At 35.6% G+C, this 23,852-nt stretch overlaps 1 protein-coding gene across 1 annotated transcript; it reads right to left on the bottom strand.

Annotated features, from left to right (window-relative positions):
- Positions 1–484: 484 nt before the first annotated feature.
- Positions 485–10,967, bottom strand: LOC128239187 (transaldolase-like). Its single transcript, XM_052955698.1, has 9 exons — positions 10,779–10,967; positions 9,471–9,594; positions 5,370–5,477; positions 4,696–4,827; positions 3,605–3,665; positions 3,054–3,168; positions 2,590–2,719; positions 2,300–2,367; positions 485–1,781 (listed from the first exon to the last, which is right to left on the bottom strand). The coding sequence occupies exons 1-9, from the start codon at positions 10,870–10,872 to the stop codon at positions 1,624–1,626; spliced, it is 990 nt and encodes a 329-aa protein (XP_052811658.1). The 5' UTR covers positions 10,873–10,967; the 3' UTR covers positions 485–1,623.
- Positions 10,968–23,852: the final 12,885 nt, after the last annotated feature.

Consider the following 23,852-nt stretch of genomic DNA (forward strand, 5'->3'; position numbering starts at 1 on the left):
GTCAAGGTCGTGTTACACCTTACTAGAAAACGGTAACTGCTTAATACACGCAGTATCCTTGACTGTAATCATCAAACTTAGATGGATTATTGGCCAGTTTGTGGCTCCTATTGATATTGAGGCCAGGTGGTAAGAGGTCAAGGCCTGTGTGGCCTTTAATAAACAAGAGGCCCAAAAGGGCCTATGCTCTACTGGCTGGGTTTGTGTGGTCAACATCACTGTTTTCGAAAAGAACCAACCTCTTATGGATATCTGAATACTGTACAAGTTTCATCGAGATACAATCAAAACTGAAGACTGTATCATGTTCGCAAGCATTTTTTAGATGTCAAGGTCATAATGAACCCTTCAACATTAAAATTGGTATTAATTTGAACTGTACAGTGGTTATTTCTGAATGGAAGGACTTTGTATAGTGAATAGGGGCCAAGGATTAGCATTTAATCAACCTATTTACATAATGAGAAAAATAAGACCAACAGTCCCTATCAAAAATGATTTATTGTTAAGTAAAACAGTTTGCCAGAAAATTTGCATAGCTAAAGCTCTTATAAAATGCGTATAAACTTCAATATCTAATTAAAGATGAACAGTAATATGGCCTGTACAATGGAACATTTTAACTTTTAACAACATACATGTACAAACACCATCAATGCACCATTATAAAATTTGAAGGCTTTAACTTACACATGTGTTTTATATACACAAATTCTAATTTATGTAATGATTACATGTATGTAAATGTCATTATGTTTAATGTTCAGTAATGAATACCACTGCGCTGCAGAGCTATTGCCTTCACTGGCCTATCATAATATGTGGTTACGCCCAAGGTTGAAGTTTTAGCAATAGGACAGCACCCAAGGTTTATCACAATATCCCCCCACCCCCCGCAGAAAAAAAGTAGAGATCTAATTAAATAAAATTAAACATTCCTGTTTATTGATGGTTTTTAGAAAAATCCTTTTAAACAACAAAACACCAAAATTATTTGCCTCAAAAGTGAACAAACAGAAAAAATTCTCATAAGAGTGTGGACATTAGTATTTTTAATTTTTTTTTAACGAACACATTACATCATTTGATAACAAAAATGCTATATACAAGTTGTTTTTACTACATCAAATATAACATTTTTTCATGATTATTTACGATGCCATATTCCCTGTTTTGTCACAATCTGTGACAGGTTTCTCTCTCTCAAAACCTCAAAAGTCCCTCCAGCGCAACCACAATAAAAAAGAGTGTGTTAAAAGGCATAACAGGATTTACATTTGCCGATATGAGACAGCAAAAGAAATAATCAATTTCAGACCTTTGTTACATACTTTTTTCATAGAAAAAATTAACAGGTATAAGGCATATACATGTTTTAATGAATGTGAAAAAACAAATTCTAAGCACTAAACATCCCAAAAGCAATTTGAACAAAATGTGATAGACAAAATCAAATGTAAAACACCTCCTTTACGTAACTTTTTTCCATTTGAAAATGAACTAAACTCAGAAGTTTTTTTATATAAAAAAAAAATGTCTGTGTTTTTTTTTCAACAAAATTTCAAAATAAAATATTAAGATATGTATTAAATTAATGTTGAGATGTGGAACACTAGGTGATATCTAGAAGCGAGACTGGAGCATGTTTTCCAGCTTCACAGCATCAGCAGCAAACTTGCGAATGCCTTCGGAAAGTTTGTCGTTGGCCATGGCATCCTCATTCATTTCCCAGCGGAAAATTGCCTCATTCACCTCCACTTTTTCAGTGTCCAGCTTTTTCGCTGTAAAAAAGAAATAAAAGCTTGAAGTCCAAACAAGAACTTGTGTATTTTGTTACTTTCAATTCTGTAATCCAAGTCTTATCTAATCCTATAAGTTTTCTCATGAAAAAGGAAATTAGCTATGAAACTTATTCTACATGTAAATGAATCCTTAATTCAAATTTGTTTTCACAATGAAAAATGTAACTCAACTCAGCACTGGACTTATAATCTTCAGAAATGGCTCAAACTTAGTTTGATTATAAAACACTTCCATAATTTCCAGCTTTTATGCTTGTGAAACAGAAAATAAGAAATTTACCAAAAGAAAATTATATCCAACATTTTATCTTGAAAACATACACAAAGAAATTAAGCTAAAGAAATTAATGCCCATTTTTTCCTTTGGATAAATAAAATTAAATGTAAAGATAACTCGGCACATGATTTAAACTGCCAAAAAATACCCAAGAAATGGCTCAATCCAATGTTTGATAAAACGCTATCAATTTCGTTTCAAAGCTTATTTAATAACATACCTGATTCCTCACTCAGTTGTTGTCCGAAGTCTTCAGTGGACTTGGATAATTTGTCCAGCAATCCAGGGCTGTAAAAATATAGTCAAAGATTAGAACTTGGACAATATTTGACAGGGCTTCCCTTAGAAATGTAGGAAAAAAATATTTTTTTGTTAAAATATAAGTAAAAAATAAGGAATTTTGACAACAAAAAGTAGGAAAAAAAGGAATTATTTACGTCAATTAGTGAACACTCTAAAATATTTTGTGCCAGTGTTTAAACTAAAAAGATTAAAGGCATATCGACTTACGAGATAGTGAGAAGGTCACATCCCACTAGTCCTTTGATCTGGTTCGTGTTCCTGAAAGACGCCCCCATCACCACGGTCTTGTGGCCAAACTTCTTGTAGTAGTTGTAGATGCTGGTCACACTGCGCACGCCTAGAAATATGACTCGTTCTTCAAATTACTTCAAACTTAATTTAAACCCCTAAAATAATAACAGACCAAAAACCCCATTCTAGAAAATGTTATTTGAGTACCGGTATGAAGAATTCAAGCCCAAAGCACGGTTAGAGGTAAGGTGGCTTAGACCTCTCTTCAAATTGTTTTTAAGTCATTTACATGTATATCTATTTCAATGTAATGTTTACTATCATCAACAGAGCTCTAAATGGTCATCAAACTCAGGACCCTGTGATCCAGAGCTGATTTGCTAATCACTCAGCCATCACCACATATAAAAGTTCAGGGATTCAAAAAGACTACTATATACCTGGGTCGTCAAGGTAGTCAAATTCCTTCTTGTCTGTATTCTGAACAAACCAGTCATAGATTCTTCCAACAAATGGGGAGATCAGGGTCACACCAGCCTCTGCACAGGCCACTGCCTGGAATGCAATAGTCAATTATAACTTATAGCGGTCGGAACCGAAACCCCAGGTGCACAACTTCCTCATCCCATTAACATTCCCCTAAGGTTAAATGACTGTAGGTAATAAATGATTGGAGTTTTGAGCGACACAAATCATTAAATGCCAATATTTGCTAATTCAAGGGCCATAACTCTTGTTTTTCTTAGTGCAGCTGAAAACAAAACCCCTGGTGCACAACTTCACCACCACCAGAACATTACCCTAAGGTTTCATTTCTCAAAGTAACATAGTATTGGAGTTTTGATTGACACAGGTTCACAAGTAGAATCAGATTAAGTGAAAAGGTCTGCTTTCATACTTGGAAGTTGAACAGCAATGATTAAATATTGGATCTCCCTATTACACAGTAACAGTTTGTCATTAGATGGTCAAGTGTAAAAGTTTACTATACCTGGTGGAAGTTGAACAGCAGGGTCATATTACAGTGTATCCCATACTCCTTCTCCAGAACCCTGTAAAAAAACGAAAATGGTTGATCAAACCAATACATAAATAGCAATTTATAGCCATTTCAATAAAGATTGCCTTTGGCTCACACACGCTTGGGCCTCATAGGCTAAAATGGATGTAAAGGAGCAATTTGTTTCTACTGTATATAAGCATTCCAGATTGACTCAAATTTTCGGAGGCTCGAGGTATTTTCGCTGGTCCCTGGGAGTTTGAGTCTGGGTTCAACTGTGTAGTAAATTTCCAAGCGTTACCCTGTTTTTGGTGTTAACATGGTTCTTAAAAAATATCATACCATCATGCATTGAATATATTCTGCCTGTAGCATTATGGGTTTGCCTGAGCAGCCTTAGGTTTTTTCTAAGATATCTTATTGAAATAGGCCCCAGACAGTGAATATAGTTGAAGCAAGAGCCTCCTAAGGTGGTGATAATGCCTGCCCATTTTCCCAAGTCGTCCAAAGAAAATATTCAACAAATGTTTTTGCGAGAGTGATATTCACACCTACATGTTTTAATGGAAACATGTGTATCAATTTCCATTTTAATCTTGAATGGTTCCAAGTTAGGTAAAAATTTTGAGTTCCGGTATTTGCAAGCTGATGTTGCCGACAATGATGCAGACAATGCTAAGGTTTGTGTTTTTGTGAGACATTTTCTGACATGTATGTTTGTAATTTATGTCGGAAAATAGCTCATTGAGCTAATATTGTTGTTTTTGTTACAATTAACTTGTCTTTAAATACTGGGGTAAAGATTCTTATATTTTGATTGACAATAACTCTTGATTTTTTAAAATGTTTAAATTTAATAAAAGCAATCAAGTGTACTTTTGTTTTAAAACTTGTATATTTCTTTATGTTTTACTGAATTTGTGTATTAAATAACAACAGTGACACATGTAAGAGGTCATAAAGAGCAATTTACACGATTTATACTCTTGACAGATATTCACAATCAAATTCAGATTTGAAGGCTTGATTATGTCTTCAGACTTTTGAAAGCATGGGCCACAAAGCTAAGATGATGTACATACTTGGCCGCCTCGATACCCTCCCAGGTAGAGGAAAGCTTGATGAGGATTCTGTCCTTGTCGATTCCCGCTGCCTTGTACAGAGCAATAAACTTCTGTGCACGTGAGATCATAGCATCCTTGTCAAACGATAACCTGGAGGAAAATAGTGAACTCATTTAGAAAACATCCCTCAGATGAAATCATCTGGACTTCAGGGTTCTCAATAAGTTTCAGTTGAACCGTCTCAAAGAGTAAAGTAATCGACCAGCTTCTACTTATTCTATTTAAAATTGATTTAGTTTTCTAAATTTGAACCGGCCCAATTGTCATTTGAACCGTCCATTTTGTCCGGCAGCCGGTTCTTATTGAGAACACTGGGACTTTACTAGAGATTGCACATCAATGTGCACCAGGTGTTATCATGCTTGTGTGTGACAGAATTTTGTAGATGAACCGCAATATTTTTAAAGAAAAGAAAACTATACTTGACTGGCATTGGTTATACTTGACAAGCATTGGTAATATCTGATGAACATATGCTATGCTGAATGAAAATTGGTTATACTTGACAAACATTTGTTACCCTGGATAAACATTGGTTATCTTAACAAGCATTGGTAAAGAAATGTTTTCAGTCCAATTTGTGTGATTTCTACTGGTTTTACGATTTTGGGTAACATTTGGTTTATCCATACCTGGCATCAACCTCAGTGGAGACTCGTCCAGGGATGACTTTCAGGATTTCTTGGCCAAAGTTGACAAACACCTTGTCCATGGCAGCATCCAACTGTTCTGCTGGTGTGCTGGATAATGACATAAAAAGGATTGCCATCAGAAATAAAATCAGAAATAATCAACACGCATATGATAAGTATCATTATTCATTATGGAGCCATGACTTAAGTTCTTCAGTTATTGAGAAGAAACAGTTCTTAAGGTCACTATGAACTTTACCTATGACCTACTGATCTCAAATTCAATACGAGTCATCTTCTAATCATGACTAACTCGCATACTAAGAAGGATGTTCCTAGGCCCAAGCATTCTTCAGTTATTGAGCGGTTATTTTTTCACCTCAAGGTTACTGCGACCTTGACCTTTGACCTACTGATCTAAAAAATCAATAGGGGTCATCTACTGGTCATGACCAGCCATCTCCCAAATCAGTATGACGTTCCTGGGCCCAAGCATTCTTAAGTTGTTGAGCTGAAACCATTTCTCCACTACAAGGTCATTGCGACATTGGCATTTAACCTCCTGATCTCAAGCTGAAGCTTTTTTTCACCTAATTGTTTTATGTCACTGCAGGTTTGACCTTTGACCTACTGATCTCAAAATAAAAAGGGTCATATACTTGTCATGACCAATCTGCATACAAAGTATGAAGTTCCTAGGTCCAAGTTTTTTATGGTTATTGAGCGAAAATGGAGTGTTGTGTATGAATTGACAGACGGACGGACGGACAGCGCAAAAATAACAAATCTCCCCAAGGCATGAAGACATGATTCACTACGAAGCCATGAATTTAGTACCGAGTATTTTCAATTTAATATGGGGCCATGAATTTAGTATATATTACAATAGACTTATTATTGAGCCATGACATTTTAACATGAATCTGTATTCACTTTATATTAAGCCTATCAGAACTGCCCTATAAAATCAGTTTTGCTATCAAAACTTTTTGATAAAGATTGATTTCCTCCTTGCCATTGAACAGGATCTTGGTTAAATTTGAGGTGAATGGGCTTGTTGTCCTGTTGTTTCAATCATGTTACAGTATCAATGAGGTTAATAATAATTAGCATTCAAATATAACACTAAATTTACATTATGTAATATGGTTGAACAACAGTATGCTTTTATGTATTCATACCAACTCAAACTTGATTGGTAAACAATACTTAATTTTGATAGGTGAAAAATACAAAATATTAAACCATGCTTTTAAATACAAACAGGATATAAATATATATTACAGCAAGAATGTACATGTATATCCTGGTTTAGTGTTACACATGATAAACCTTGAGTGAAACTAAACGCTGTATCATATTTATTTGTACCCTTCAATAGTATCGGAATCCGGATCTCTTGATTTAAATTTCATCGAATCTTTCAAAATATTACAAAGCAAATTACATGTACAATGTAATTTGAATATTACTGTTACAGCAATTTTAAATAGTCCCCTGAAAAGATTTTCAAGGGACTATAAAGTTACCTCAAAATTCAGTTTAAGTGCCTTAAACATGCATACCGTACATAGTTTAAGCACATATCAAGGGGATGCTTCATATACTTTTAATTTTAAAGTTGAAATACATGAAGCATAAAAAAGAGGTTACCCGTCCCTACCTTGGAAATAGGTGCCGGCCCTACAATTTTTATACCAGTGTTCTGTGGGTAAAAAAATAAATAATAATAAGTGTTTGATTTAATATGTAAAACAACCTAAAAAAGCTTTATACAGAATATAACTATAACACCATTTCCCCAATGACGACAGCAGCGTTCTAACACAAAGTCTTAGGCCTAAAAAAAATACATTTGGTTAGGGTTACCCGACCCTACCTAAGAAATAGGCGCCGACCCTACCGTTTTTATAGTCAGTTTGAAAAAAAAAATTGGAAACTAAAAAAAAATTACATACCCAACCTTTCTGTTTTGTAACCATTACCAAACCATTTTTTTTTTTTGGGGGGGGGGGGGCTGAGAAGAACATAAAAGTAGAAAAAAAAGAAATGAGTCTGCCGGCTAATATCAACTAATATCAAGTCTTTAAATCTCTGTGCCAATTATAAGGTTGTATTTCTTCCCTTATCAAACAACTTGTGTGCTTTGTTTACATTGCTGTACACATCAAACTACAGCCTGGTCAGTAGTTGTAAATTAATTGATACCACTGGATTGAATTACTTGTTCAGTTTTAATGCAAACAGTGAACGTAATTCATGGGGAAAATGTCAGAAAGTGCCAGGGCCTTTTATATTCTAAAGGGACTTGCTCATGTTTTTGGACCAAAAATTAGTTCACCCGGAAATACATCTGAAAACACTTACTTTTTCATTATTTTACTCTATGATATCAAAATTGCAGTAAAACAATACAATTAGAGATTTATGATATAAAAAAAGTATTTTGGTTTTAGTGGGGGCCACCAGGACTGCTACAAAAGTGATGGATATTTTAAAATTAAAAACCAAACATTGATTAATAGCATCACGTGATTATGTCCATAAACCAATCATGCAACAACATATCGCTCAAAGGTGTTATTGTGGTATTTCAAAATGATATTTGAGCAATATTGACCAACCTGCAGCCCAATTTCCCGAAGATATCTTCAACATTTGCTGAAGGGTTCCAGCTTTTGGTTTTTCCCACCTCAGATTTATAAGTAGATCCAAAAACTTGCCTATGCTGGAAATCCTTATCTTGCCCACGGGCAACGATAAAACAAGTACCCGTAGGGAACTCCTTTTTTTATTGTCATCACACAATTACCGCCCTTGTTAGACCATTGTCTATAGCATCATGGAAACCTTGTCTTGTAGCAATATTTGAAATCCAAATTAATTATTTCTCGCTTCAAATGGCACCAAAAAAAAGATTTTCACGCTGCGTTCAAGAAATAATTCTGCCTTCTCCTCAGAACTATTTAAAGAACGATTTTGACTATTGAGATAATCTCAATCACTGCGCGCATATCCATGACGAATTATCGCATATCTATACGCAAACTATTTTCACTATGCACAAAAGAGTTCTGTGAAAAAATACATTTTAACTTTATTTTGTTTAACTGAGGTGGGAGAAAAAGCATCTTCCATGGCTGAGAGTGTAAGAAAGGTTCATCCCAACCCTCGTGCAGGGTGTTCTACGGAAACTCAGTAAACCTCGTTTCCGCAAAACATCCTTCGCACGGATGATACTTATAATCTTAGTTTCAACACTCCTTATGATTTGCCATACTTTCTTTTGTAATGCAATAAAAAAGTGCATTTTACAAAACATGAGCGAGTCCCTTTAATACATAACAAGTCTTATTCTTTCAGCTGCTCTCAACAGTTATACTTTTTGCACTCCACTGCAGCAAGCCTTTGCAAACATCTTAGAATCATATCCATAAATCACTGATTCTAAAGGCGCACAATATTGGTTAATTTTTGTGATGTTAGTGCATTATTATGTTAAACTTATTTCATATAATTAATGATAAAAATAAACAAAAAAACATAATTTGGGTCCAGATAAAAACATAAACCTTTATTTAAATGGATTTTTGAATTCATAGCTACATGGCTGCTAGTCCAAATACTTGTACGTAGACAGATTTATTTTACGATTTTTTTATATAGCAAATCCTTCAGAATAATTCTGTATTAAACACAGTGTTCTCAATAAGAACCGGCTGCCGGCCAAAATGGATGGTTCAAATGGCAATTGGGCCGGTTAAAATTTGGAAAACTAAATGAATTTTAAATAGAATAAGTAGAAGCAGGTCGGTTACTTTACTCTTTGAGACGGTTCAAGTGAAACTTATTGAGAACCCTGATTAAACATCTATTATACAGACTATATGGCCACAAGGTCTCCAGTAAAAAAAAATGCCAAAAAATCACTAAATCCATTGCTTTTTTGGTTTTGATCTTTTAGTCAAATGAGATAAACATGATACCGGGTAATGCATTAAAAAAAATGTATTGGCATCAACCTATATTGTGCGCCTTTAAAATCCTATCCACAAATCATGGATTTTAAGAAAAAAGTAACAAAGTTCTGTTAATATTTACCTCCCCTCAGATTTGGCGTAAGTGATTGCATCATCAATCAACTTTTTATACTCTGGTTTGTTGGCGGCAGCCAGGATAAGGGAAGGGTTGGTGGTGGCATCTGTCGGCTTGTACTGCCCAATCACTGAAAACCACCAGGCAAAAGTATTGAGAATGGATCACCACGGAAAATATCCATTTAATTAACTTTACTTTTTTCAGGCACATACAGGCACACTTGAGCTTTTTATATAATGCTTTTAGCATGAAACGACAATACAATTTCGTTTTAATAATGAATTTCTACTCTTTATATCTATTAGTTAAACAACAGTGTTGTGGGGTTGGAATAATAAACAGTCAACAAGTACTTAGTAGCCATTATTACTGATAATTCAAGGGCCATTAATCAGTGTCTGATACAATTTTATTGTTTATCAAGCTAAAAAAAGCACCGTCAGTGTTTTAATAGACACTTGTTTCAAACTTATGACTATGAGCCATTACTGTTTGTTTCAAACTTATGGGCGATAAGGTTAAAACAAGTGTAGGTTAGAATGAAAACACTGCTATTTGGTAAACATTTAGTAATCAAAGGGCCATAACTCTTTAATGACCAGACTGGCCATCATGTTTAGCCCCTAATCAAGTCTTGACAATTCAGTACAACAGTCAACGCCCCATAACACTGGCTTAAACACTGCAGTATAGCACGAGGTCTCAGCAGATAAATCTTTATACATGTCAGTATGTTAAAAAATAAATAAACAAAACACTGATAGCCCAGCCGAATAGTATAGAATATTGAAAAATTATCATTCACTAACATGCAAGTGCAAATATATATTATTACAGTAGTATGCCCAAGACTGCGTTGATAAAGATAAGAAAGACTCCTTTTCCTCGGACAGCCAAAGGCTATTAATTCATTTTACTGGACAAACAGAGTATAACTATGCAACCTTCTTAATTTCTAATAGTTGCTATGATTGATATTCATTCAATTTTTGATTTAAATAACATAAGACTTGTAAAGTGTCAATTATCAGTACAACAAAATTAAGTCATATTCAAAATACTTCTGTCTCCATGTTAAAATCTACACAAATTCCTGTCACCATTGTAATTTGCAGTAATAAAATTATCTTGGGACTATGCACCAGAATTTGTACAATGATCTCAATGTTGGAGACATAGATACATGTACTTATTCATATAAATCATTAAATTTGAAACAATGTTTGCCTTAATTTTAAGGTAGTTATATTATAAACACAATTTGTAACATCCTTCCATTTCCTGTCCTCACATATTTCTTAAAACCCTCACCATTAATATCCCCAGAATCCGCGACAACTGTCGTAAATGATTTCAGCTGATCGAGTGCTGACATTGCTACTTTCTTTTGGGCAGGCTCTGACATAATGAGCTTGAATATTTTATCTCGGGCTAAAGATATCTTCGGGAAATTGGGTCGCCGGTGGGTCAAATAACACGAGCTAAAACTTAACCTATCACCTTAAAGCACTACCGCATAGACATGGATAACTTATACTAAATGGTTTATATATTAGTTACATTATTAAGAGTTTAGTGTAACCTTTTTCCGGACAGGTTTATTCCCCTGAAAATAACGCGAAAAACACGCCAAAAATACGGCAAAAAGGGTCGTATTAAAGCGCAAAAAATGTTATTTTGGCATAAGAAATCAAAGTTAATGGTTTTTAATGAATATTTAATGTTTTATTTTTTCTGTTATCAGTCCTTTTAGCGATTGTAAATTACGTTGTTTAAAATAGCATGAAATCTGCTTTTACTTGATATCGTCGAACATCCCGACCTGGTAACGGTAGCGTATCATATAAGATAAGGTAAGATAAGTACAGAGTTTATTTCCAATCAAGAGCCATTTGAAGTATGACATGTGAATCACAAAATACATAAAACAGAAAATAAATAAAATCACAGAAACAAAGGTTTTTAATGCAAATAATTTTAAGCTCGACTATTCGAAGAATAAGGAGAGCTATATACTAATCATCCTGGCGTCGGCGTCAAGCACCTTTAAGTCATTATCTCAGTAAATACATTTGTTTATTGCATTGCAACTTTGGATATGTATTCCCTAACTATCTTTCATACTAAATTAATGAAGTTAGATAACACTTTTTAAATATAATGCAAATAATAGGCCTTTATTATTCGACTTAGAAATTCTGGTTTAGGTTTTGCGTGCAAGCACATATAGGTTATTATCTCAGCAACTACTTAAGGTATTGCATTGAGACTTTATACAATATTACTCAACCATCCAACCTACTTACTTAACTAAGTAAGATAACTCTAGTTTGCATTTAATGCAAATAATTGCCCTTTATTATTCGACTTAGAAATTATGGTTAAGGTTTTGCGTGCAGGCACACATAGGTTAATTTCTCAGCAACTACTTGAGGTATTGCATTGAGACTTTATACAATGGTACTCAACCATCCAACCTACTTAATTAACCAAGTTAGATAACTCTAGTTTGCATTTAATGCAAATAATTGCCCTTTATTATTCGACTTAGAAATTCTGGTTAAGGTTCTGCGTGTAAGCACACATAGGTTAATTTATCAGCAATTACTTGAGGTATTGCATTGAGACTTTATACAATGGTACTCAACCATCCAACCTACTTAATCAATCAAGTTAGATAAGTCTAGTTTGCATTTAATTAGAAATTCTGGTTAAGGTTTTGCATGTAACCACATTTAAGTCAATACCTCAGCAAATATATCATGTATTGCATTGAAACTTTGGATATGTATTCCCAACTATCTAATCTACTAAATTAATGAAGTAAGATAACACTTTTTTTGAATATAATGCAATTTATGGGCCTTTATTATTTGACTTAGAAATTCTGGTTAAGGTTTTGCATGTAACCACACATAGGATAATATCTCAGCAATTACTTGATGTATTGCATTGAGACGTTATACAATGGTATTCAACCACCCAACCTACTTGAATAACCAAGTTAGGTAACTGTATTTTGCAAAAAAAATGGCCTTTCATTATTGACTCAGAAATTCTCTTTAAAATTGTGCATGTAACAACATTTATGTTAATATCTCAGCACATCATGTATTGCATTGAAATCTAATCTAACAGTGATCCATGCAAACTTTTCAATCCTTACACTGAAAAGCGGCGGAATAGTCGAGCGCGCTGTCTCTGTGACAGCTCTTGTTAATTCTGATTTTTTCAATCACAAATAACAATTTAAAAGCTTATATAGTAGCTTATGAATAACATAAAACATGATTCCCATTTTTAGCTCGACTATTCGAATAAGGAGAGCTATCCTAGTCACCCGAGCGTCGGAGTCGGCGTAACCACTTATGTTAAAGTTTGCGTATCACCTCAATTATTTTCAAAGTCCATCGACATATGGCTTTGAAACTTTGCACACTTATTCACCATCATGCCCCCAACCTTTACACAGGAGGAGGTAACTCTATCAAGCATTTTGACAAAATTATGCCCCTTTTTCGACTTAAAATTTACGTTAAAGTTTGCGTACCACCTCAAATACTTTCCAATTCAATTGCCATTTGGCTTCGAAACTTTGCACACTTGTTCGCCATCATGCCCCCAATCTGTACATAGGAGGAGGTAACTCTATCATGTCTTTTGACAGAATTATGCCCCCTTTTTCGACTTAGAATTTACGTTAAAGTTTGCGTACCCCCGCAGATAATTTCAAAGTCCATCGACATATGGCTTTGAAACTTTGCACACTTGTTCACCATCATGATCTCAACTAAAACGCGACGGGATAGTCGAGCGCGCTGTCTCTGTGACAGCTCTTATTGCCTCTGTAAAAATGAAATGATATTAAGAATATGCATTTAATTGCTCGGTTCGGTTCAGATTTTTTAAAATATTTCAAGCATTTTCATAATCTAGTATATGTTGTCGTTATTCTTAAAACATTTCGAGCTCATTACTAGACTCGAAGTCAGTTATAGATACATATAAATTAATCATCTTTGATGAAACAAGGCTTGAAAAATATTGGAAGTCCCTAGAAATAGTATACGATTTTGAGGCTTAAATTGGAATCGGACAGGACCGAAGAAGTGAAGAGCTGGTGAAAACAGCTGGGAATAGCCTCCAGAAGAGGATATACGGTAATCTACGGTAATTTGGGTGTTCTTATAAAACATGTATTGGCCTCAAAGAATGCATTCTTAACCCCGGAATCCTCCGAGTATGTGTTACAAAGCTCAACATGTATGTATATCTTTTAGGTTCCATTTTTCATATATATGCTTCATCATGAAAATAAATGCTTGTTTATGTCTTCATCGCCAGTTTCAATTTGTTTCAAGAACTCGGAAGTGAATTATAAGTAAAACAGTCAAATAGAACATAAGAGCTTCAGTGTTTATCTTTAAACATATAAATTGATAACATCATCAGCATTTCCATTAATATTTAATATTAAACACCTAGTAAAGCTACATTATTTTATAATAAATGTTCAATAAAGAATAAGGTCTCCAGTTACATGTATTTTATCATTGAATGTTAATTGTGTCTTTGTTTATTTTTAAGAAGTGGTTTGACGGATTGTCTGTGTAGCTGAGTAAGATCATTTTGTGATGTCCATATCTTGGTGGTGGGTCGGGATAGACGTTTGACCAGCGTGGTCGTTGATATGGATTGAAGGCATTTACATTTGACCATCTTGGTCACTGGTAGAGGTTGATGGCATTTACGTTTGATCGCCTTGGTCGGAGATGCAGGGAAGCCAACTGATCAAAATTTGTATATTGTAAGGAACGTATCCAAAAAGCTATTTAGTCTAAGCTTCACACAGACAAGCTATCGCAAAATGAGATGTTGAACTGAAGGAGAAAATACTTCAATGTAGAAAATATAACTCTATATAAATACTTACATTAACTTGTGAATAGTCAAAGGCAGAGAGGGTCTACCTTTATCTCCGACTTGCACGTCCGTGAGAACTGCTATGTGATGTGGATATTCTTAACGGCTTCAGAACACACATCAACAGCTGGCAACAGAATCCAGAAATGAAACATTTGATGACGAATACCATACAACCATATGTAATGAAATTAGGCACATAGAAGAAATTGTGTCAAATGTGGATGTTAACTCTGTAACATCGGAGGCGCTTGATAGGGCTATCAGTGAAATGAACACATGAAAATCTCCGAATATTTACAATATTTCCATTGAACATTTGCTTTACTATTCACCGAAAGTGAAGATCTTTCTCCTAAATTTCATAAACCAAATATTCCAATGCGGTGACTTTCCAAACTTCTTGTAAAATGGATTTGTTTCTCCCCCATACAAAACAAAGGTCAGTCAAATGTTGCAACTAATAATAGGGACATAACTGTGCTGCCAGTCTTCAGGAAAGTTGTTGAATCAATCCTGCGAGATTCCAAAATAATGTTCAGATTTTTTTTACTAAGTATGCATCTCCAATCAATACGGCTTTTATGGTTGAAGAACTCTACATAGAAAGTAAGGACAAAAGTTCCAAGTTGGACGTGATATTTCTTGATGCTAAATCAGCTTTCGATGTTATGGATCATAACCATCTTCTAAGAAGACTTTACCACGTGATATTTGATGACCCACATACTGATGTGAAGTTGCAGATAATATTCAACTGTTAGCCGGTGATTACTAAATACATTAAACCTTCTATGCCTGAGGCAATACACGTGCTTGAATCCGAAGATGGACGTTTACTTTACAAAGTAGATAGAGCCAGACTCCTTATGCTTGGCAGTGCTACTCGGCGGTAACCCTCTTGCAGTCAACTAGATCTATATATATTGCTCAGGCCCCAATTTCTCGAAACTTCTTAAGTCCCTTATAACAGGATATTAAGCTAATCTCACTATTTTTGTTGTTCTATAAAATGTGTTATATTTACTTCTTCAATAATTTTTAGAAATTATGTAGGAATAATCTGTGTCATTGTCAGAATAAACCATTTTTCATTTATCAAAATCCATTTTCAGAATGTATTTTGGCTAATTGAAATAAGCGACTTTAGCCTGTTAAGCTTAAGAAGTTTCGAGAAATTGGGGCCAGAGTATTAAACTGAACTTTTTTTAATCTGGACACATATTTTATCACTGTGATTTTTTTAACGACGGAAATTGCATATATATGTTTATTCAACTATATATATATATATATGTAGTGAATAATTTATCTACGCTTAAAGCGGTTCTCATGTGAAGGTGGAAAGATAACCAAAGGAACAGAAAGGGTATGTATAAAATCCGGTGTAACGTTGTAAAGTGACCCCCATAGAATAATGACCCCCCGGTCATTATTTTATATAAAATAATGACCCCCGGTCATTATTTTATATAAAATATTGACCGGGGGGTCATTATATTATGACTGGGGGGTCATTATATTATGACTCCTCACACGTAGAAAAATGACCCCTCACGTAGAAATGTGACCCCCTATAGAATAAGGACCCCCCCCCCAATCCAAACCTTGACCTAACCTATCTAAGGTACACTTGCACAACATAATTATCTTCATCCATAGACATCGGAGGAGAGATGGCACCCGTCCGTGCATGCGTCCATACTGCACGTTTTTTTTTGACCGCAGTTAGATGGAATTGATCCAAGCTTCAGGGATTACCACTACCGATGCCTATTTGTGTGGAAAGAAAAAATGGTTAAAGTCTCCGACCGAGAATCACTTGCCCCTCACCGTTGTGAGTTCGACGCCTACCAGGGTCGTGTATGGGTGACAGGCATACAAACTGTGCGCTGCTCAGTTTATCATTTAAAACATAGGCGATGGACTGCATAGGAACGTTCCATCAACAAAATACGCAACTACTTGTTGTAATTTACGGCCTGTTTGAATATCAACAATCAAAAATATTTATAATCACAGAACTAGCTAGTTTTCAGGGGGCGAGGGTGGCTGGATTTCAATCTAGTATCGTTGGACTTCTTACCAGAACTCGTCTAATCCTGATCTGATGTAACATACTTCGATAGCTTCCTCGCCTAAGAATCGAATCTGTGCAACTGGATTAGGAGTCAACTATATAAACCTCTCTGCGATTGAAATTAAATAATTATTAATTATACAAGCAGAATCACTGTAAGTGCACTGTAAGTGACAAGTGTTTGTTAGTGATTTGAATCATTTTCGTAGTCATCAAAGTTGTATAGTGATTAAACGTCCCACACAGATTAATGGAACTAGCAATGATGAATGACTTAAAAATATTATCCCTTTTTTCTTTTCATGACCATTCGAAAAGTGGTTTTAGAAATCATTTAGCACAAAAAGGATAAGCAATTCATGCAAAAGATCTGAGTTACAGGTTAATTACAGCAACCTCTTATTATCATAAATGTTCTTTCTTCCCCAGGACTGTGTACCATTGGAACAACCTACCACTTACTGTTGCCCTCCTCCCTACCCCTGAGCAGTTCAGTGCAGCTATATTTAAGAAATGAACGCCTTCTCGCGTCGGTTCACGATTATATGAATACAACAAGTCTCGTGCATAGTTCGTAAACCCCGAAGGGGTTTACGTTAACTATGCACGCTACTTGTTGTATTCATATACCCGTTGAACTATAGCGAGAAGGCGTTCATTTCTTATATTTATATTATCATTTATATTATTTCTACTTATATCAAAAGAATAATAGTCGATTTATTGGATTATCTTCTAAGAAAATCGATTGCATCTTATTAACACGACGATCGCGTCCGTTATTCGGAAGAGCGGTGGCCAGCCCATATGACGTCACGGAGACTTGTTTATTTCGTATGTGCCAATCAGATTGCGTGACGAAATATCTCGCTCATTTTTTGAAGGAATTTAACATTAACTTGAGATATATTTTAACCTTAATTAGAAGACGTGTCGCGCACACCACCCAGATCCGCTCGTCAAAGGTCAAGGTCACACTTGGAGTCGGCGCAAAATCCGTGTCCGGAGCATAACTTCTATATGGATGGAGGGATTTTAATATAATTTGGCATAAATGTTCTCCATGGCAAGGCGGTGTGTCGCGCGAAAAAATTATGTCTCTGTGGCAAAGGTCAAGGTCACACTTAGAGGTCAAATGTCAAATAACAAGTTCAAGGTTACATAGACCTTAAAACTGAAAACGGTTTCCGCTCAATAACTTAATTATTGTTCAACCTTCAGCTGCCAAACCTGATAGGATGATCACCCATATTGAGTAAATGACCCCTATTGTTTTTGGGGTCACAATATCAAAGGTCAAGGTCATTATCATTCTTTCATCTTCACAAATGTCCATTATGAATCTTTCTGTGAAAATTTAAACCTACAAAGCGGGCTCGACATCTGCCCGTGGGCATGCAGAATGTATTTCTAGTTAACCCTTTTAAACATTCTTTTAAATCTTTTTAAACTACTCTTTAAACCTTCTTGCGATTTTGACGCGCAACCATGTCTACGTCCCCGGGGGTGTTTGACATTACCGGAAGACAGACAGACAGACGGACGGACGGACAAACGGACAGACGGACGGACATACTTCTAATTTTGACCTAATATGACTCAGTTTTAAACTCACTCGAATTAACTAGCATTCTGACCAAATTTTATAAAGATTCATATAAAAATGTGGCCTCTAGAGTGTTTTTACTTTTGTGTGAATATAGATACGGGTCTTGGTAGCATTATCGTTGAATTTGCTAGATCTGATTTTATCACATGACATCGCTTGTTTTTCATGTAATATAATCATTACGAATTTCTTTATATTTAACACGTGTAATATAACTTTGACGTGACTCATTTCCGCCAATACATTCCATATAGAAAAAAGGCGTGAAAAGCGTGCGTACTCATAGCGTTAAAAAGGGTTTATTTTATATGTTTTATTTTTATGTTTTAAGTCATGTGATAAAACGAATCTCACATTCGTTGTCAAAAAATATAATATTTTATTAAACTCGTTCAAGAAAATGTTATAAAGCTCGCCCGAGGCTCGCTATGTAACATTTTCTTGAGCTCGTTTAATAAAATCTTATATCATATGACAACTCATGTGAGATCCTATATATCCGTGGTTCGGGAGTGTTGTTCGGTATATAATAAGGACAATTTCATAAACGAAAGGACTTTTTATTTAAAACTGTATGGAATATAGAGGCGAATCCAACAAAACGTCCCAGGGTGTTGACCTGTGCTTTGGTAAAACTACATGTCACATATGTTTATATCTTAAGCTATTATTTTAGTTAGTAAATCACACAAGGTATATTTAGCACGCATTGTTATGCTCATCAGATGCAATATGTTAAACCAAATTTAGCATAAATTGTATCGTTCTCCACTGAGTTGTTGATTTATTCTTGCACGTGTCACTTATCAATTAAGTATGTTTTCGACATCGCTCCAGTCACATACTATATTGAAAATATTTGCATCCACCTCGTCAGATAACCCACGCAGCCCTTCTACATTGTAAGGCGTGTTAGTAAAAGCCTTCACATATACAGTCTTTACACTTTTGTCAAGTTTTAATAGCAAGGCTTCGTCTGCGTAACAATTCACTAAAGCAGCATCTAATATGTCATCACTTATAAGGGCGTGGTATCTTTCTGGAATGTGGTTCCGAATTCGTTTGTATGGCTTTCTTGAGAACTCTTCGCCATCTACCTCTAGCACCGGGACAAAATGGTCGCTGGAATTCTGAATGTACACTGCTCGACCCCTTAAATTACCACCAATGAGGCCTAACGGTTTGTATTCTAACCAACGCCACTGTTCCTTACTGCCATACTGTGAATAAACATACACAACGCTTCTGGTGAGAGTTGCAAAAGCAAATATCTCCACTTCTGTTCCCCAAGTGTTTTCGGAGGCCATCATTGACGTGTCTAGATATCTGGAAACCGAATCACGTGTAATGCCTTTCATTAGAGTTTCGTTTTCTTTCATGAAGTCAACAATCGCTTGCCTTATCAAGCTATGGTGTGTTTGTACGCCAAAAACTAAATAACTGAATGTTCTAAACAAACAATTGCCATCCCCACGCATGTTTACAGTTTTAGTAGGTTTGGCGTCTCGTCGTATATATTTGTCTGGACCGGATGCATACGTGTTTTTGACTGCCGACTTAAATACACTCGAGATTTGTTCCTGCCATTCTTGATTAGATGGTCTGAATTGAAATGGTTGGGGTTCTTGATTAGTAGATTCTGTAGAATTGGTAGGTTGTGTTGCAACATCTTCTCGCGATACTCTTCTCTTTTTTGGAGGGAGATTGCAGTCGTCAGATTTATCGTTTCTTTTTGCAGGTCTTTCAAACGCTTTCTCGTTTGCTTGGGTTCCTGTTTCTTTGTTTATTAGACTGTGGTCATCTTTTGGACCTTCAGTTGGTCGCTTTTCTGTGTTATCTGTAGCAGCATCGTCATTACTCTGCCTATAGCGATTCAGTCTGTTCCCACTTACACTTGTTTTCATTCCTTCTAGGAAATAAGTGCCTTTTCCAGTTACTTTTGTTATTTTGAATGGTCCTTTCCATTTTAGACCCAATTTCCCTCCTTTTCTCGTCAATTTTCTGGTGTTATGAAGAAGGACTTGGTCGCCGACTTCAAAACCTGCTGTATCGTCTTTAGGTAGTGAAGAATCGTAATATTTCTTCTGCTTCGATTGTGCCGTTTTAATATTGGACGATGCTTCTTTTCTGTTGCACGACAGTTTAATGAACGAGTCTATTCTTTCCTTTAGTGACAATTCAGAGTCTTGGTTATCATCCGATTGCATTGCTAAGTCTAGTTCTATTGGTAAGCGTGCGTGCCTTCCAAACACAAGATAGAATGGTGTTTGTTTCGTCGACTCATGTTTAGACGTTCTATAGGCAAACAGTACGTATGGTAACTTAATGTCCCAATTTTTCTGCGACAAATCTACACTGTGCACAAGCATATCGCACAAAGTCCTGTTAAATCTTTCAGTATGTCCTCCTGTTTGTGGGTGATATGCTGATGCAATTCTATGTTCTATCCCAAACTGCTTGCAAAACTTTTCATTCAAGTCGTTGCAGAATTCTCTCCCCTGATCCGTTATTAATACGCTGGGGCAACCATGTGTCGTGACAAACTTTGTGAATACTGATAGTACAGTTTCAGATGACTTGTCTGGAATCCCTTCTGCCTCTACCCATTTTGTCAAATATTCTGTTATAACGACAATGTACTTGTTTCCTGAAATGTATAAATGTAAGCATTTTACAATACTTATTTTAATCAACGATGCATTGTCAAAGACAATACTAGTATATCCCCAGCCGATAGATGTTTCTTTTCAAGTTTGAGTTTGCATAGAAACTAGAATTTCATTCTGCATGTCTACGGGCCAGCATCGCAGTTTTAAGATGTTGCATAAAAATTCCCTCATGCATATAGGATATCCTCTAGAAAAGCACTTCTAATGACCTCTGTTATCTTTACCTTTAACTGGAGACCTGGTTGATGCGTGCGACACTAGATCTCATGGTAGTTAACATTTGTGTGAAGTTATAGTAAAAAAAATCTCTTCATGCAGTTACCAGATATGCCCTGCACAAGCATTTATCAGTGATCTCTAAGAAGACCTTTACCTTTGACCCATAAACCCAGTTCATGCGCGCAGAACTAGAACTCATGGAGGTGATCACTTGTGTGAAGTTTTTACAGAAATTCCTCCATTTTCATTCAAATTGGAGTTATGGTCCGTAAAAATCAGGACGGACACATGCACGCACATATAGCGAACATCAAAACCTGGCGACTAAGGGTCGAGTTCACCGAAGGTGGGCTCGACAAAAATGGAAGGAAAATAAAAAAGCACTACTCTGTTTCTTAATAATATCTTTCTCAAGTTTACAGTTGATATGTTCTATACAAACTACTTTAAGAAAAAAATCCCCCATTCATTTCGCTTGAAAATTGCAAATTGCTAGTCAAATGCTATAACTCTTAAAAAAAATAATTGAAATCTGGCCAATAGTCTTCAAGAAATAGCCCGGAAACAAAATTTGGACGGACGGACAGACGGGACAGACGGACGGAGGGCAATCCTATCTCGGTTACACCGGTAGGGGAGTTCCATAAAAAAATTCAATGTACTTTTGGAGATATAGTGGAATCCAGTTAGGTTAAAGATGTGTTGAATGTTTTTTAAAGCAGACAGACAGACGGACGCAAAAACGAAAAAAATAAATAAATAAAAAGACGTGCATAATCTCCATATTGCCCTTTATCACTATTCCAAGTTTCATGAATTTTTTTTAAGTATTTTGAAGATATCGCGGGATCCAGATTTTCGGACGGACGGACGGACAGACGGACGGACGGACAGACTGACGGAGGGCATTCCTATAGTCCTCGTAGGGGACTAATAAGCCTGATCATATTTGACTGACAGGTCATAAACAGCTGGTACATTGACATATCAGCTGGCAACCGTCGACGGCGTTTAAGTTACAGAACTATCAAAATTTAATTTAATAAACTATGGTTTTCCCGTAAAAATACAGAACTATCAAAATTTAATTTAATAAACTATGGTTTTCCCGTAAAAATACGACATATATTTACAGTGCTTAAAAAGAAATGCAGTTGCTTTCGCACATGGCCCTGTTTCACATGGGCGGTCGCTTTGCTTGTAACTAATCGTAAACTGCGTAAAATCTATTTCAGTTTACCACCACTCAACAGGTGCATTACCGATACGTCTCTACCGCTCCAGTAACTAAAAATCTCAAGTTAAACTGACTACAATGTATTACAACGTTTCAAATGAGTACGGTGGTACAGAGGTGAAATACCCAGTAGGTTGTTTTCCACCATCATTTAGCATTAACTTCACCGTCAAACCACGTGAAGACTGGACATGGTGATTTTATCAATATAAGTATATTGTAACTTAGCAAACTGATCCTTATAGAAATATGAGTCGCATCATTACTTTTATGCATAATAGTGACTAAAAATGAGCAGTGCAACCGTTGGTACTATGTGAAGGGCGTTTTCTATGTGTAGGGGAGATGTAAAATTATGACCCCCAGTCACAGTTTATGACCGGGGGCACAATATTATGACTCTGCCTCACACAGAAAATAACCCTCATATAGTGGTTTGTGTGAGACTCATTTTCCTATGTGTGGAGGAGTCGTAATATTATGACCCCCGGTCACAGTATTATGACCCCCCGGTCATAGTATTATGACCCCCGGTCACAGTATTATGACCCCCGGTCATAGTATTATGACCCCCGGTCATAGTATTATGACCCCCAGTCATAGTATTATTACGGGGGTCATAACATTATTATGCCCTGTGGTGCCGCATAGCGGTGTTGCCGCATAAAGGTGGTCGGACTCGTTTATGCGGTGATTTTCAACGCATATAGAGGGTGACCACCTTTATGCGGCGACATGCCACGCATAAAACAACTAGATATGTGTCCATAGGACACTGGTGCACCCCTACATGATGCTTAGTAACATGTTATATCATTTGATCTTTAGCGCATATTAAGTTTGTCTTAAAAAGGTTGTTGTGCTCAAGCATGAAGAAAACTAATAAATAAATAGCAAAGTTTTAGTCACTTTTGGGAAATTTCAAACTTTAAAGTCCCATAAGGCTTTTATTTTTATGTTAAAAATGGGTTTAACATTTGTCTAAATAGGGAATGTCAACAATAAAACGTAAAGAAACACTCACTTTTAATTATCCTACATGTAAACATATAGTAAAAAGAATTAAGGGAGGTAATAAAATATTTTGTTTTCCTTATAATGCTTATTGGATATACAAATCTGTTAAAAAGCTTTAAGAAAACAGTTATTTCTTATATAATTTAACTTGAAAAATATATAATTTCTTTAGTATACTTTAGTCACAAAAATAGTGGCAGCCACTCCAAACACAAAGGCCTTATGAGGCTTTAAATTTGAAGGTCAAGGTCATTCAGAGGCCAAGGTTATCTTCATATTAATTTTTTGAAGGTCCAGTTCAAAGCTTTGTTGTGTTCAAATATGAAATTAATAAGTATATTAATACCAAAATTATTACTTCACAAATATTTCCTTATATAATGTATAGTGAATAAAACAACAAAGGGCCATAATTCTGCTAAGACTAAACGCAGCAAAAATTCCTGTCTGTACGATCATCAACATATTAAGGTTGATCATCTGTGAAAGTTTGAACAAAATCCCCCAAGCGGTGTAGGAGGAGTTGCGTTCACAATTTTTTTTCCATATATAATGTATAGTGAATAAAACATCAAAAGGCCATAATTTTGCTAAAACCAATCACAGCCAAAATTCCTGTCTTTACGATCAT

This window comes from Mya arenaria, chromosome 6 (assembly GCF_026914265.1).
Source record: "Mya arenaria isolate MELC-2E11 chromosome 6, ASM2691426v1".
In the NCBI taxonomy this organism is placed as follows: domain Eukaryota; kingdom Metazoa; phylum Mollusca; class Bivalvia; order Myida; family Myidae; genus Mya; species Mya arenaria.

What these genes read in the sequence shown, in the direction of transcription:
- LOC128239187 (XM_052955698.1), bottom strand. Translation starts at nt 10,872, where the DNA reads ATGTCAGAGCCTGCCCAAAAGAAAGTAGCAATGTCAGCACTCGATCAG. An exon ending in TACGCCAAATCTGAGGGGAG is followed by an intron (nt 5,478 to 9,470) that starts GTAAATATTAAC and finishes GTCATTATCCAG; the next exon opens with CACACCAGCAGAACAGTTGG. An exon ending in TGACTACCTTGACGACCCAG is followed by an intron (nt 2,720 to 3,053) that starts GTATATAGTAGT and finishes TCATATTTCTAG; the next exon opens with GCGTGCGCAGTGTGACCAGC.